The following is a 16,998-nucleotide window of genomic DNA, read 5'->3' as shown; positions in this document are numbered from 1 at the left end:
AAAATGTAATATACATACATTTAAAAGCACTTGATAGAACATTTAAAGACTAATTACATTTCATCTAGGTTACATTGTATCATCATAAGATAATGGCATGTGTTGAATGTTTATATTATAAATATATATTTCCTTTAGCATTTAAATTTGGTAAAATCAGTTATGAAATAATTGATTTTTACATTATTAAATAAGATATTTTACGATGGATAATTTTGTTTTCTAGAATCATCACATCTGGGTGATTTTGTTCGGTTTAAACAGTTGATTATATTCGTTAAGAGCGTTCATGATAGAGAAAAACCACGCAGTATTAAAAAAAATTGGTAAATTACTATATAATAAATCGATAAACTCAAGCACTTTGACAGGTGGAGCTGGTTGCATGAAGTCAGACTCACCTGTCGGAAGATTCTTGGGTTTATCAGACTTTTAAGGAATTTAATTTATAGCGGGTTAAGTAAAAATATATATTTCATCAAAATCTCCTGACTCACTTACAAAAGGTTTGTCATAACTGTTAATTAAATATAGTTTATTTATTAGAATAAGTAAGCATTTCGGATAAGTAAGCATTTTAATCAAGCCCTGTTGATGATAACTATATTATCTAAATTAGTGGGCTGGAGCAACTAATAAATAATTTATTGTGTTTATTTTTTTTACTTTTAATATTACTTGGCTCATTAGGAGTCATTTCTGACATTCTATAATTTGGTATTACTTTTTGCAGATATGTCTTTTGTTTTATTATTATGTTACTACAAATTTATTTACCAGTACGTTGAAATACGTTTACATCAACACTTGTCATCTTAATACACAGTGAAACTCGTTCACTGCTAAAACGACAAAAAAACTTATTTAAAATATATTCCATATATAACTTACTATGTAAGTATTTAGATATCTCAAAACTTATAAATGAACCACTTCTTGGCATCATAAAATACTATACTTTGACAAATTATATTTTGCGAACTATATAACTAGATTCAATAATAAAAAGTATCTTGACAACATTCACAATGTTTGAGCACTACATGATTGTTATCTAAAAAATGGAATGTTGAACTGAAAGTAGAAGCTAAGTGTATGACCGAAGAGGCGTAAAGGTGCTACAAGATTATTCCACTACTGGAAACGTTACACAGAGCTGTGCGTAATCTAGTGTTTAGTATGTAGGGCTGTGGACCTAAAGATCCAAGATGGGAGAGGAGATACGCCGCTGAACGCGTTCCACCTTAAAGATGTCACAGTCAGTTCTACTATTCGGTTAATGGTAGCTCCATAGGCTGAAGGTGTTTCCATCTGGTTGCCCTTCCTCTGATCAGCAGCTCCAAATTTTAAGGATAGCTGTGCTTGGATACTGGGGGCTCTGACTTGGCCGCATGACGCACGTGTGGTGCATAAAGTGCCATTCATGTTGAAAACACTAAATACCGGAAACTTTACGTAAATCTTACTCATTTTATCCATCACATTTTACTTTATGTTTTAAATACAGTATAAAATATGTTATTATTGAAACTTTTCTGGAGTTTAAAGGAGAGCGTTTTCTGAAGTTCTTAAAAGTATGCTTAAAAATTCTAAAAAACTATGATGATGAACAAGAACAAAACTTTGATTCCAAATTATAAATATTCATATAGGATAAAAAACGATATCCCAGAGCAACAAGCATACTTTCTAAATCCAATTACTGTTCATTTAACAATGAACAAATGACTCATTGTGATGTACCTTGATATAAAGCTAATAACGACAAAACTATTAACATTCTTAAGAAATTATAAGACAAAATCTTGATCAAATAATAACAGAATAAGAGTCTGATACTAAGGTAATAGACGAACCTCTTATACTACTGGAATATATATATTTTCTTTAAAGTTTTGGGATATAAGCTCATGACCTAAAGCGAATATAAAATCCATAGGAAAAACAAGGTTTAGTGTCCGACATAGAATTATTGTAGTTTGCCTGTTACTCATTATTTGCCCCCCAATGGCACATCGGTACATCTACGGACTTACAACCCTAAAAATCGGGTTTCGATACTCGTGGTGGGCAGAGCACAGATTGTCCATTGTTTAGCTTTGTGCTAATTACTAAGAAACAAACACCCATAATTAAGACGGTTTATTAGTAATTATTATTGTAGAATTTTAGCAGTTATTCTGGTTGAAGTTATTACAAAAATGGATAAGGATAATTTACTTATAATCATCAAAAGTATTAATAGAAATATGTTGTTGATTTTTTTCTATAAAACATGTATAGAAATAGATTGATTTATAAACGATGTAACAAAATATATTATATGTAGAATTATACACGGTCTTTTATCTACGTTAAAATACTTTTATTTGCTAGCTTTCGGCACTTTTACCGTAGCCTTCATCGTGGGTTAAATGAACATTTATCGCTCAGTATATTGTTGCCCGCTGAAGGCTCCGGTAAGAGGGCCGAAAACTCGCAACCTCGAGAAAAATCCATGTATATTTCTACATATTAATTTACTTAAGTTATGAGTTATAAAAAAATAAATTATATTTTATAGCTATGTAAATTATTAGATACATCCAAGCATAACGGCAAACTTTCTGGTCGGTATATTCAGCGTCAACGACATATTTAACATTTCATTATTCAAAAAAGGTTTTTGCGTTTTTGGCACACTCATAAAAGTACGACCGCTTACAGGGTAGGATCTTTAGAATGGTGAAAAATATTGTATTCAAATCTATTACAGAAGACTAATTCACTTGTAAATCTTCTAACAAAGATAAAACTCAAAATGAAGCCAATACAGAACTTCATGCTATCACAAGCTTAAGCACATTCTTTAGTGCAGTGACGTCATATTGTGTATAACAAACAACCTATAATTCCATGGATAATTAACACCAGGCGTTCATAAATTACACAGGCCTGCGATGGTTTTATTGTTTTGAAATTTTTAAATGTTCTACAGTAATTCCTGTAAGCTGAATCCGCAAATGATATCCATTTTTCTCCATCACGTAAAGTTTTTCACAAAACATCATAACGCAATACATAAAAGAAAAACAACAACACGTAGTTTTGGGACTACAAGACGTAGATTTCACACACACAAAAAAATCAGGATGAATGAGGATGCATATTTGTTTGCCATCAATGTTCTTCTCTTTTCTTCACTTTGTTTGTAATTTTGTTAACAAACATAATAATAAAAAATGTTCATTGTGGTAAACGAAATAATAATTTAATCTGAGTAAGAGTTTTTTTTCTTCCCGATTTGTAAAAAAATCTTTACGTGATAGCAAAATCTGCGTAGCTGAATTATGGAAAATCCGTTATTAAAACCAAAACAACTTTTATGAAGTTTAAATTCGCAGGTTTATGTTATCAATATTAAGCAATCTCGCTCTCTTTTTCGACAGGATATGTCAAAATACAAAGACGTAACACGAATATTTATCTGAAACTTATCATTTTTTCGAACCCTGTGCGAGATTGCATAGTGTATTTCAGTTTACGCTTATCTAACCGTTCATGATACGAAGCTAGTTCAAAATATAGGAATTTTCATATAGCGACATCTACGTCTTCAAAGTTATGATTAAGCAGTCTTTTTAATCAACACGTCAAATGATAATAACTGATGTTATCTAGAATGCTACACATAAAGGCAGATAGTTAATGATTCAAACAACAACATAAAAGTGTTTTCGCTGTTATTTATTTTATTTTGTTTAGAGGCGCAAAAAATCACGAAATAGTTAGTTTGTGATCTTAGACGTCTTAAACATAGTTTATCTCTGAAGAGGATTGATAATAGAGCTTTTTTGACAAAACTAAATGTGTTATTAACGATAAACCCAAGCCATACTGTTATATATATATGTGTGTGATTTTATCAGCCTTTGAAACATTAGGTTTTAAACATGGTGGAACACTCACACCTGAGAACACTAAATGTCTTAACTTAATTTTATAGATAACTGTATTAAAAAGCACTCGCTGTTGTGTATGATGTATAATGATGGGTAAGTAGGAGAAATATATATGCATTTAAACCGGTTTCTTTTTTTCAACTTCATCACAATCAAATATTTCTCGTTGACACCATAATCAAAAGTACCCGTCCCCAGTGACGGGAAAAAGTTTAAGTTAGTCTATCAATTTAAAGTTCTGATCCACTTATACCGCCAACCGAGAAAAGTAATTGTTGAGCATTTCAGTCACGCTAAGAGCCGCTCAACAATAACATACGGTAAATCTACATTTTTATTCTTTAAGTTACGTCACATTTTGAAATGTGAATGATAATGTGATAACTTCCTAACAATTTAGTGTAGAATATCCTGTTTGTGAAATAAAATTTGGCATCAACATTATCCATGCCTGTTCTCCCATCATTTCAAAAGCGAATGTTGAGCTTTGCCTGCGTGCGCAGCTTTTCAAACGTGAGACAGAAGAATGAACGCTCGGACAAACACCACAGTTCGCAATATATATATAAGATAGTTATATCACGGTATAATATTCAACATTCGCGAGACTTGTGAAACCAGCATTTGTACTCAACTGATGAAACAGCGTATTCTAATCATTGATAAAACAAAAGATCTTGATCATTGCACACTTATAAGTAGACTGATATATCAAATTCGGTATATTAATTAGTGGGCTGAATTTTAATCCTGATATATGTAGGCAGATTGTTTTGACCAGAAATTAGTAATAGGTACCAGAAAGTCGCTATAAAAGATAATAGTGCATAACAACAGGTATACATTATACCAGAAAGTCGCTATAAAAGATAATAGTGCATAACAACAGGTATACATTATACCAGAAAGTCGCTATAAAAAATAATAGTGCATAACAACTATAATGTATACCTGTTGGCCTCAGACTTGGGCTACAATAACTCTTCAGGTATTGTTAGGTCGCTAACAGATAATCCACGTGAGCCTCAGACTTGGGCTACAATAACTCTTCAGGTATTGTTAAGTCGCTAACAGATAATCCACGTGAACCTCAGACTTGGGCTTCAAATGCCACAAAATTTACAAAAATTCAAAACTTCCAGTGATACTTTCCTTGTATTACCATCTAGGAATATAGTGTTTGAAACTTCGTTTAGATTAGATACATCATTTTAGAATGTTAGATTATTCATATTATAAAATCGCGTTTATATAAAAACAATTTCATAAAGTCACAGTATAAAAATGAAGCTGTTTGAAAATACAGTTTTCATAATAACAACATTTGTATTAGCCTATGTTTTCCCGGTACATTTACATCGTATTGACTCTTTTTGTTTCTCATTGAGCGTTAACCACATTTAATAAGAACGATATTCTATGTTCTGTGCTGCTCTAGGAATTATTTCCTTCGTCATCGATCGTATTCGGTCTGATGGCATGGCTACGCACTATTGCTCGACACTACAAGTTTCATTGTAACAAGCTTCTGTGAAGGACAACAAGGTCATTCTCAAAATATACATCTTTACAAACTTTCCATAGACCATCCGCTACACGTGAACGCCGGTCTCTACGATCACGTTTTAGTAGACCGAAGGAACAAATGTTTATTGGAGCTCTCTTGGAGCTCTTCACAAGTATGTGGCCAAATGGGATTCCTGTAATTCCAATGTCTTCGGCCATATTTTCAGGTAACTAGTCGTTCAGTTCGAAATGTGGCTTCAAGCTTTTGAAGTTTTTGTCTATGAGCCTCTGCTAACTTAAATCCTCTATGAGCCTTTGCTAACTTAAAGCCTCGTTTGTTATCTTCTTAACGGTATCAGAAAATATATGTCTATCTTCATCGCAATGGCTTTTATGGATGGTTCATTTCCTTAACCATAGCCTTCACTTGGTGTGTGATGTTTTGAAGCCCTTTGTTGTTCTAAGTATTCTTGTGCACGAATTTAATAATCTCACTGTAATAAACCTAGCTTTCTCAGAAACGTCTGTAACATAATCTTACAGTGGTGGCATTGCATTGTCCAATGATCAAGAATTCTCCAATAATCAATTTTATATGTACTAAACATGTCACTCATAACACCATGGTCCGCGTCTGGGGCGATTGCTTACACTTTAGTATACACAAATCGTTCTTATGCGATTAATCCTCTTTACTCAAAATGTTTAGCATCTTCAGAGTCCATTTAAAAAGAATATTATTTCCAAATACTTTTTCAAAGTTCTTACAGGACATTTTAATGCCAAAAAGTAAAAATGATGTTTTAAAAATGTTTCAAGGTAAATATTATTTCCAAAAAAAAAGAAGCCAATAAATATTTTCTGTTCAAAAGTCTACTTTGAGATAAAACAACACAATCACGTGGGTAACAGTTAAAAAGTTAGTGAAAATATCCATCGTAAATGGAAAAACTGTCAGGAGACTTGATAAGTTATTTAGTTTACTGTGATGTTTTTCACTAACTATTTAACTCTGTGATATTTAATTGCATTAACAATTGTAAGATATTTTAGTCTACCACAGAAACTTGGTATAAAACTTGGTAATAATAATAAATTGTTAAAACAACTATTTTAATGCATACGTGTTTGTCCACACTTTATTTGTATCAAGACTTTTGAAAATTTAGGTACTTCCTATGTGTTATATTAAAATTATTTTACAGTTCATAGTAACCAAATTATTGATATTCATTGACATAATAAGAATTCTAGTGAGACATTCAGAAGAAATATTGGGTATGATAATAAATGTTTTGAATTAACCGTATGTTTCGAAATAAACTATAAAAAATACACTCTTAATCTTCGGTTTTGTTGTCCCGTGACACACGAAAATTTACAAGTCATAGCTTTTGGTCTCTGTAACTTAAATATTTCCAAAATATTCTCCAGCAATTTATTTTGTTTTAATAACTTGAGTAATTGGTTATGGGAATAAATCATTCTATAAATAAACCAGTTTTACGCAGTTATCCCCTTACGACAAAACAGAGGGTTAAGTACGTTATATTTAAACGATTTTGAATACCAAAAATTAGCAAATCACAAAACAACCACAGCCGATATAAAGTCGTGGTGGAACGACAGGTATTAGAACTTTATTTTGAAATTATTTGGTTATGTAGGCAGTGTGGTGCTACATAAGACTGATCGTTTTTCGGAAGAGTATGTAGCAGCTGTTTCCGACGTAAAATATTCATACACCCAGGTAATAAAGATGTGTTAAGATTGTGGATTTATAATTTCCAAAAAGGGAATATTTCTTGTTGTTAGTACTTAATAACATTGATAAACAAAGGAATATGGATCAACTTGAGAACTCAGGACCATCAAGAAAGAGACCTTCAACAATTCATATCTCAGTCATTACATTCAAAGTGCGGCATATTGTAACAGGATCCATTAATTCAAAGGTTGGGGGAAAAGCCGTCCACTTCCTCCAGGCAACAGTATGCAACATAGTCGAGAAAGATATCTCGACACATAGCTACCCGACCTACTTGATAATATGATATACTATCAAGAATAAAGTGGGACACATAACTACCCCACCTGCTTGATAATATAACATACTATCAAGAATAAAGTGGGACACATAATTACCCCACCTGCTTGATAATATAACATACTATCAAGAATAAAGTGGGACACATAATTAACCCATCTGTTTCATAATATAACATACTATCAAGAATAAAGTGGGACACATAATTAACCCATCTGTTTGATAATATTACATATTTGTCAAAAATAAAATGGATCTGTTTAATTCCAAAATCATGAAACTTGTAATATATGTATTTAGAAATCAACTGTACTGTTTCCTCATCCTTGAGCGAGAATCAAATGTAAGCTGTATTACTTCAATTAATGGAATATTGCTGTGCAGAGGCATAACAACAAAGAAGCGAGATGATATACCACCTTCATTGTATACAAAAACAATATTTCTTTTATATACTGATATTGATTTTTTTTAATATAATTTAGTATAAGTATGCCTACTGGCACCAGTTATTGTGAAATTTAAGAAATGTGGTACAACTGATGAAAGGGAGTGTAATATAATTAGAGTCGTGGGTTCACATAGTGGTGTTTTCTTTGGATTGTCCAAGGTTCACAAATTGACTGTCGTTAAGAACCAAATATTATGACGATTTATCATGAACCGGATAACTTTATATTTATTTTTTTGAATAATATAGCTCATGTTAATATACAGCAAAAGACAGCTTTGAATGTTCTTAATTTGAGAAAAAAATAACGTCTTGACACTATGTTTTCATGTACCAATATTCTTTCAGAAGAAGACGTACACTTTACAACTAAACTGCTATTATAAAATATGAAGACAATACAACGGACTCATAAAACTGTGTTTTAGAAGTTTCTTGATCTTCCACTGTCCATCCTGGAGTAGGATGTTATGTGATTAAATCTCAGTAGTTGCAAAGTGTTTGACACTAAATCCTAGTTTTCCAAAATTGTTTCTATGTGAAAAGGGGGAAATCAGTGGTGAAAATGTTTTCTTTAATTCAAAACGTTAATCTATAATAGAACACTTTAAGGAACAGAAACATGTCAAACAGTTTTGCTATAATTAATCTAATTGAATATACTATAAACGTTACTATAGAAGAACGATCGAATTCACATTTTTCTACACCAAAATTATTAGTAAAGGATGTTCTTTTAAGTTAACCATAATCATAAAGATATTTTTTGCTGGTTTGTATTACTCTTATGAAAAAGTTATATGAACAGGGTTTAAAAATAATATAATGCAAATTTCAGTTCACAGATTGTTTAAATTAAAGATTATTATTAGTTATTGTTTTGTATGTGTAGAACGTAAAAGAATTAAACACATTTTACTACAAATAAGTTTTCCTTCTATGTGATACACGGCTTTATTTCTCAGTTCGTATATAGATTTAATATCCCTCAAATGAAATAATCTAGAGTTCAAACAAAATAGCCTAGAGTACCATGCTTGACCAATGATATATCGACTAAACTATAAAAACGCTAGAATATGATATCAAGGTTCACGTCAAGAAGTCTAATGAATTATACCAATGTCTATACGTATGTTAAGTACGTAATAATAAAGAAATACTGCTAAATTCCAGAGGAAAATAATCACTTTAAAATGATCTGCAGTATTAATTATGAACAATCTTTAAGAATTAAGGAAATCCGTCACATAAAACAGTTAAGATTATGTTCGAATGTAAACCAGTCTTTATTTGCACTAATCCCTTCTTAAACAGATATCTATGACTGTCCTGATTTATGTAGTCCTTTTTGAATGTTTTGGGTAAAATATATGTAATTTGTGGAAACTCAATAGCCTAATGATCGATTTTGAATCAGTTATCCTCAGATTCTAAATCAGTTATCCTCAGATTCTGAATCAGTTATCCTCAGATTCTGAATCAGTTATCCTCAGGTGCTAGACAAAAATGTGTTATTATTAGAAAAGAAAATGTCTTACTACATTTACTGGAGGTAGAGTTGAAATTACCATGCTGTCAATGATAATAATATGCCTAAACTTGGGTCGGTCCGTATACTTGATGGATGCTTCAATCAAACGGTTGTCTTACTACATTTACTGGAGGTAGAGTTGAAATTACCATGCTGTCAATGATTATAATATGCCTAAACTTGGGTCGGTCCGTATACTTGATGGATGCTTCAATCAAACGGTTGTATTACTACATTTACTGGAGGTAGAGTTGAAATTACCATGCTGTCAATGATAATAATATGCCTAAACTTGGGTCGGTCCGTATACTTGATGGATGCTTCAATTAAACGGTTATTAAAATATGATGTTCAGCATGAAATATGAACATTAACCAGCATTGTACACATAAGCCATCTCTTCATATTTGGGAGATTACATTTTACCATGCTGGTTGAGATATGAAGAGGTGATAAATGAGGGGAGAACCTGGACGAAACCACCGTTGAAGCCATCTACAACAACAATCTTCCTTTACATCCTGATCTGTTAAGTCCCCTGTGTAAAATATTAGCCGTTTTCAAAGAGAAATTTAGAATTTATTCCCTGATATATTATCGTCGTGTGCCTATTATCAAAAACGTTAGATAAGTACATTACTAGAATTTTCTGCAAAATACAGAAATTGGGGATTAGGAATTCAGCGTATTAAAGTCACAAAGTAACTTCCAAAATCAACAGGAAAAACTTAGAAGTATGACAGCAGTCTTTCTAATTATTGAAGAAAATCAGAACAAGATGAAGAGACTGACAGAAGTAAGCAGTTTATAACACTATACAAAACTATTGCTCCAGAAAAATGGTTGAAAAAATTTTAAGCTTAAATAAAAGTTAAGATAGAAAATCTCGTGTTAATTTCGAGAAAGCAAGGTAGCGCTGGATAAGTTTCAGCGTGGGTTGATTAATTGAATTAGACAACAATCAAGACGGTGTATTGTCAGTAAAATGAATCTCAATCAACGCTCGCCAGTCATTAGCGGTTTCCTCGTAAAATTCAAGTCGATTATAAGATAGGGCTGTTTTGGACCAGGAATTACAGTCATGAATTGGTAAGTAGTTGTAAGTCTACTGTGATGACCAAGATGAAATAAGGTATGCTTTCCTATCTAACATAAATCATGATATGGACTGAAAAAATATTATTTGCCTCAAGCAGTGGGATGAAGTCTGCAAAAATTAAGAAAATTCTTGCTTGTTAAATGTTGTTGTTTGAAATTAAGCACAGAGCTACACAATGGGCTATCTGTGCTCTGCCCACCACGAGTATCGAAACCCGGTTTCTAGCTTTGTAAGTCTGCAGACATGCCGTTGTGCCACTGGGCGGCTACTTGTTAATATTATTATCAGACTATATAATGACTTTATTGACTATACAACAAACTTGATTTGCTCTTAATTTGTACTTAGTTCTAATTTGTTCATTTAAAGCAAACTAATTATGTAGTTTAGTTTAATTAAGCCTAGTAGTTAAGAAACGAAAAGAAAAATGTATTATGGGTCAGCTATCATTGAAACCATACATTAACTAACAGAATTTTATTTTCATTTAATCATGGGGTATTCAGATTCAATTTACAATATCTAACATACTTTTGTTTTCATGTAGTTGTAGTGGTAGTCAGATTTAATTTACAATAACTAATATAATGTTGTTTTCATGTAGTTGTAGTGATAGTCAGATTTAATTTACAATAACTACATAATGTTGTTTTCATTTAGTTGTGGGGTAGTCAGATTCAATTTACAATATCTAACATACTTTTGTTTTCATGTAGTTGTAGTGGTAGTCAGATTTAATTTACAATAACTAATATAATGTTGTTTTCATTTAGTTGTGGGGTAATCTGATTCAATTTATAATATCTAACATACTTTTGTTTTCGTGTAGTTGTAGTGGTAGTCAGATTTAATTTACAATAACTAATATAATGTTGTTCTCATTTAGTTGTGGTGATAGTCAGATTCAAATTCGATGACGAGGAACCCACTTTGAGACTAATAATGGCTGGAGACGGCTTGAATGGGTAATGAAGAAAAACTTTAATATAAGTTTAACATAACAGCAAATGTACAACGTTTCGACAAGGTTTTCTCATCATCAGGACATGTGTATGTTTCGAAAAATAATTTTAGAATTCAGATATGATAATAATTTTCTAAAGATTGAAAAGAAGATTCTTGGGTGTTGTATTTTTGTTTATATCAACGGTAACAGTTAATTATTATGAAACGAATACAATGGATAACGTAATTTAAATGTGAGGTAATTTGTACGCAACAAGTTACTTTAAAGATGCACTTATTAATTAAGAAAGAAACTGAAACTTTTTTTCATTTTATGATTATCAAAAAGAATATAAGTCAAGTGTAAGTAATTGTATAGGATAAGTTTCAACAGGAAATTAACGAACACGAAGAATAATTGGATTCTATAGCATATTTCGACGCACTTGAACTAATAAATATCTTAAGAAACACAACAGCACGCAGACTATCAGAATTTTTCACACTTCACTCACTTTTATTAATAGCATGATAATCGATTAGAATATATTAAATAACATAGAGTGAGTGTAAAGAGAAACCTACAGGCAACAAAGTTAAGGTTAAAAAAAGCCATTGTTATGTTAATGTTGTTTCATGAAGCATATTATATAGGTAAATATATATATATATTAAAATATCTCTCTTTTAATCTGAGCTGTTTGAGAAATATTACAATAAACAGAACATTTGATCATTTGAGGATTTCGGAGCAGATATCATTCTAATGGTCAGCAGGTTAGAAACCTCATCCTCCCAAGTACTTCTAAAACTTGAAGAAACAGAGAAAATGTAAAAAAAAGTAAACTGATAATTTAAGTTGGGATTGAAGAAAAGGTTCGTTTAAAGTTCAGTGTCTTTGGTCAGCACTTCTCTGTAAATAACACTTCAGTGAAGGAGCTCTTGGTTTACCGCAGCAAGGAATTCAACCACAATTGACTTATTTCCTTCGCCACAGCAGGAGAATACTGCCAGAGAACGGCCCTAGAGTGGTCAAGGATACCAAGAAACTAAACAAACCTATACTCCTTCTTCAGTATATTCAGCTTAGATTCAGCTATAATAGCCATTTACATTGCTCCAGACTCTGTTCAAGAACACAGATGATGTTCACAACTACTGATCGTGGTGCAACATCTATATATGTCTCCAGTGTTGATAGAATGGCGGAAAAGAAAAAAAAGCATGAAACTACCATTAAAGACATCAGTGATAGAACAGTCAGATAAGGTGGCGTATCTGCTACCCTCCTTGGAAGTTAACCATTAAATCCAACACTAAAAAATCGTAATCAATATGGTAACAGCTGATCCATGACTAGCATGAACAGCCAGAAGAATATGAAGACCTGACGCTACTTAATCAACTAAAGAAACTTGGATAACAGCAATACATTGGGCCAATAAGAGGCTGCTCAAGGTTAACAGCAGAAACATCCACTGCTGGCAGTTACAATATATATTAGTGTGCATCTTCGTGTGAGAAGTAAGGATCAAACAACCTACAACTAACAGACTTAGGCTGACTAATTCTCCCGTTAAAGGTTTACTAACATTTGCTAACGATATAAAGGCTGGATGAATGACCGCTCTATGTGATATTGTTCTTATAATTTGAGGCGAATACACCTTGGTGATAAATAGTATATAAAAAGTTTATGATATGTAAAAAAATCAACTTTAATTTAATGTGAATAAAAACTGAACTAAAGCTTTAAAAAACTTACTTTTAAGCACATGACAATCTCGTACATTTGGAAACAATTCAGACAAAAGTAATAAACGTTGGGTACGTTCAATAATATATTTATATATGTATGACTACGTTAATAAATTGATTGTGGATCTAGTTATATTACTGTCACCCGGTGGAATAGCGGTAAGTCTACGGATATGCAACATTAAAATGAGGGTTTCGATTCCTCTCTATCGTCACAGCAAACAAGCCGATGTGGCTTTGTTATACCAAAAACACAGTTCTATTATGTTCAATTATTTATCTTTATAACAGAAGCAAAATAGCGGTTTTCTCTAAGCTATGCACCATGCGTGTTTAACACTATGATAAAAAAGTTAATCCAGGATAAACTTTTTGTTAAGTGACACACGAAGTTTATTTATATTGTAGTTGTATTTAGTATAGGTTAGTGTCATTTGTTGGCCTTCCTTTAACTGGTAATATACAATGGTTATATAGTGACATATAATATCATTTATTGGAGAATTTCATCACAATTGGACCCAAGAGTTTGATAGCTAAGTCACTTCTCGGAACATATATTTTGTTCTAGGGCTTTTGATTACTGAGAAGGATTAAAGTCCTAAAATGATCTAAGTTTAATTTTACCAGCAAATGCATCACACTGAAGAGTTTGGTAAAGTTTAAACTAAACGAAACTATAGTACTATGAAACTATGGTATGTAATTATAATTTTATTCATATTATTGAAAATACTTGCATTTCTGTACATACTGCAATATGTCTTTTGGTAGATTAGTCTCATAAAAAAAGAACACACGTTCGTAGGTCTCTAAGTGTGCCGACTGGCAGAAAACAAAACCCTACATTTTATTTTATCCCAAGCTAGCATTTGTTTCAATCTCCACCAGAAAGATGAATATAGTTCGCTAGTCCTAAGTAAGATTATTTCAATAATTTTATAATTCGTTATACGTGCATTTTCTACCTAAAGTTATCAGAAAACGGTATCGTATCCTAAATATTTTGTCTCTGACTGTTGAAATATGTGGTTATACAAATTATTTATCCAACATTGATAAGTGTAATCCTTTAACCTGATTGACTACCCATGTAACTTTTACTGATATTAGAAAGTTTGTCTTGGAGGTAAAAATCAGATTTCTGCACAATTATCGGTGGAATGCGTAGCACATAACAAAGAACAAACTTTGACTCAATATGTTGAAGGAATTATAAACCGATCTTTTGCTTTTTCAAAACAAAACAAGAGGTAATCCTCAATAGCCGCGGCTGTAATTAGATCTCAAATTGGTCAAGAGATGGAGCTATGAGCTAAAGGTTTGTACTTAAAAAAAAACAAAAAAACTCAGAGCCATTCTATGAGCCGCTATGCCGCGGCTAAAAAGAAAGTCCTCGTTTTGTGGGTATGGACTATTGCTGCTTTGGTGAAAGATGTCTCGTGTAAACAAATGTAAATTCGTCTACGAAGATATGAATACGTCTGTTTATTGTAATGAAATAGTTCAAAAAGTAATCTTATTGTAAATACAAATATTCAAAATATTTTATCTTCTGAGGCTCTTTGGTGATAAACCTTAAACAACGGTACACTTGATCGTTCTTTGTAAAGGTACTTATTGTAAAGGCAGTCTAATAATTAACAGTTAAACAATCAACCTAAACAGCCATTAAAATGTATTAAATCTAAGTGAGTATGTATATATATATATATATATATCAAATATATCAGTAGAGTTTTTATTCATATATCACATTAAGTTTCCAAGCTACAAAAAGCAAATAGAATTAATTGACGAAATAACAAATTAACAATGTCTAGATAACGTGAGTAGTAATTCTCTATTTGTCTTCATTCTATAGTACTTAGTTATAATTTTCTTCAGTTTAGGAAAATGTAAAGTAAAATGTAGTATCTCAAACTGTATTTATTATTACAATATCTAGACATTTGAAAGAGTAAAACTGAATACTCACAACGTCTACAAATAAGTCTCCAATCTTCTGTTTGCTATCCCAGTAAGAAATTCTTTGGCGAACAGACTCCAAAAAACTCTCATGATGTGTGAGGATTTCTGGTATTTTGTAAAACATTTCATCCACCAGGTTTTTATCAACTAGGGCTGCATTTTCTGTACTTTCTAAAGGCTTCATGTATTTCTGAAATAGCAGTCGACAAACAACTATTAAATGTTAACGATGATATAACGATATAATTACTACGATTATTTGATGTAAATTTTATATCAGTTAGCTCTTTTAATTCATTAACACAAGCAGTGTATGTTTTAATAATTCGATAAATCGAACTTGAATTTAACCTTTTCTAATTAGTTTAGAGCTTCAACAAATATTGTTGGCACAAATACATTATTTGGAATACTTAGATAATACAATTGAAAATATTCTAAACTATAACTATCTATAAAATTATGTTTGCTTCTTTAAACTCAAAGCTATAAAATGCGTTATACCCACTCAAATTTACCGCCCAGATGTTGAAAGGTATAAGCGTATGAAAAAAGATACCATGAAAAATTGTCTTTTATGCATTAAGTCTTCAACTAAACTGACATGATGTGTCTAAACCATAACACATAGCAATCACTAGACTCGAACTAAACTAGTATATTAAAAATCACAACAACAAACAATAGTTGTATTTACTGATTGAAGAAGGAAAAATTTAATTTATTATTTTTTAATTAATTGATACCAGTTTGATTTTCACACTCTGAATACATTACATTGATAACTGTAGATTGAAATTCGTTAGATTGTTTTAAGTCAATCAATTTATCCGGCCTGAAATTAGCTAATAGATTTAAGCTAAATTTCAGTTTTATTAAAACAAATATTTCGCATATTTATTAAACACTTTACACACACTGTCTACACTGTCATCAAATCGTAAGGTACTAACTATATTACAATCATTCTCAATATAGGTTGATAGCAACGATCACTCAGTTGTTACTTAAATCAAACTTCTATGAGCTATAATGATCCACATTAATTTTTAGATACATTAATCTAACAAAAAAAGAATGATCGTTTGAACAGCGCTACCTATGTCCAAAATCGTTACATAATCTTTAAAGTATGACAATTGTGGCAGGTATACATTATACCAGAAAGTCGCTATAAAATATAATAGTGCATAGCAAGAGGTATACATTATACCAGAAAGTCGCTATAAAATATAATAGTGCATAACAAGAGGTATACATTATACCAGAAAATCGCTATAAAATATAATAGTGCATAACAAGAGGTATACATTATACCAGAAAATCGCTATAAAATATAATAGTGCATAACAAGAGGTACACATTATACCAGAAAGTCGCTATAAAATATAATAGTGCATAACAAGAGGTATACATTATACCAGAAAGTCGCTATAAAATATAATAGTGCATAACAAGAGGTATACATTATACCAGAAAGTCGCTATAAAATATAATAGTGCATAACAAGAGGTATACATTATACCATAAAGTCGCTATAAAAGATAATAGTGCATAACAACAGGTATACATTATACTATAAAGTCGCTATAAAAGATAATAGTGCATAACAACAGGTATACATTATACCAGAAAGTCGCTATAAAATATAACAGTGCATAACAACAGGTATATATTATACCAGAAAGTCGCTATAAAATATAACAGTGCATAATTCACGTGGATTATCTGTTAGCGACTTAACAA

At 31.5% G+C, this 16,998-nt stretch overlaps 1 protein-coding gene and 1 long non-coding RNA gene across 2 annotated transcripts in view; both read right to left on the bottom strand.

Moving 5' to 3' along the window:
• Positions 1–5,666, bottom strand: part of LOC106458987 (rho guanine nucleotide exchange factor 17-like) — a 74,828-nt gene extending 69,162 nt beyond the window's left edge. Inside the window, exon 1 of the mRNA XM_022385357.1 lies at positions 5,517–5,666. Coding sequence (XP_022241065.1) covers positions 5,517–5,666 — 150 coding nt within the window. The remainder of the gene's footprint in view (positions 1–5,516) is intronic.
• A 9,595-nt stretch (positions 5,667–15,261) lies between these two features.
• Positions 15,262–16,998, bottom strand: part of LOC111085670 — a 17,219-nt gene continuing 15,482 nt past the window's right edge. Inside the window, exon 3 of the long non-coding RNA XR_002610487.1 lies at positions 15,262–15,442. This is a non-coding gene — a long non-coding RNA (uncharacterized LOC111085670). The remainder of the gene's footprint in view (positions 15,443–16,998) is intronic.

Source organism: Limulus polyphemus, unplaced genomic scaffold (genome assembly GCF_000517525.1).
Source record: "Limulus polyphemus unplaced genomic scaffold, Limulus_polyphemus-2.1.2 Scaffold542, whole genome shotgun sequence".
Lineage (NCBI taxonomy): Eukaryota > Metazoa > Arthropoda > Merostomata > Xiphosura > Limulidae > Limulus > Limulus polyphemus.
This window is presented reverse-complemented; position numbering and strand designations above follow the sequence as displayed.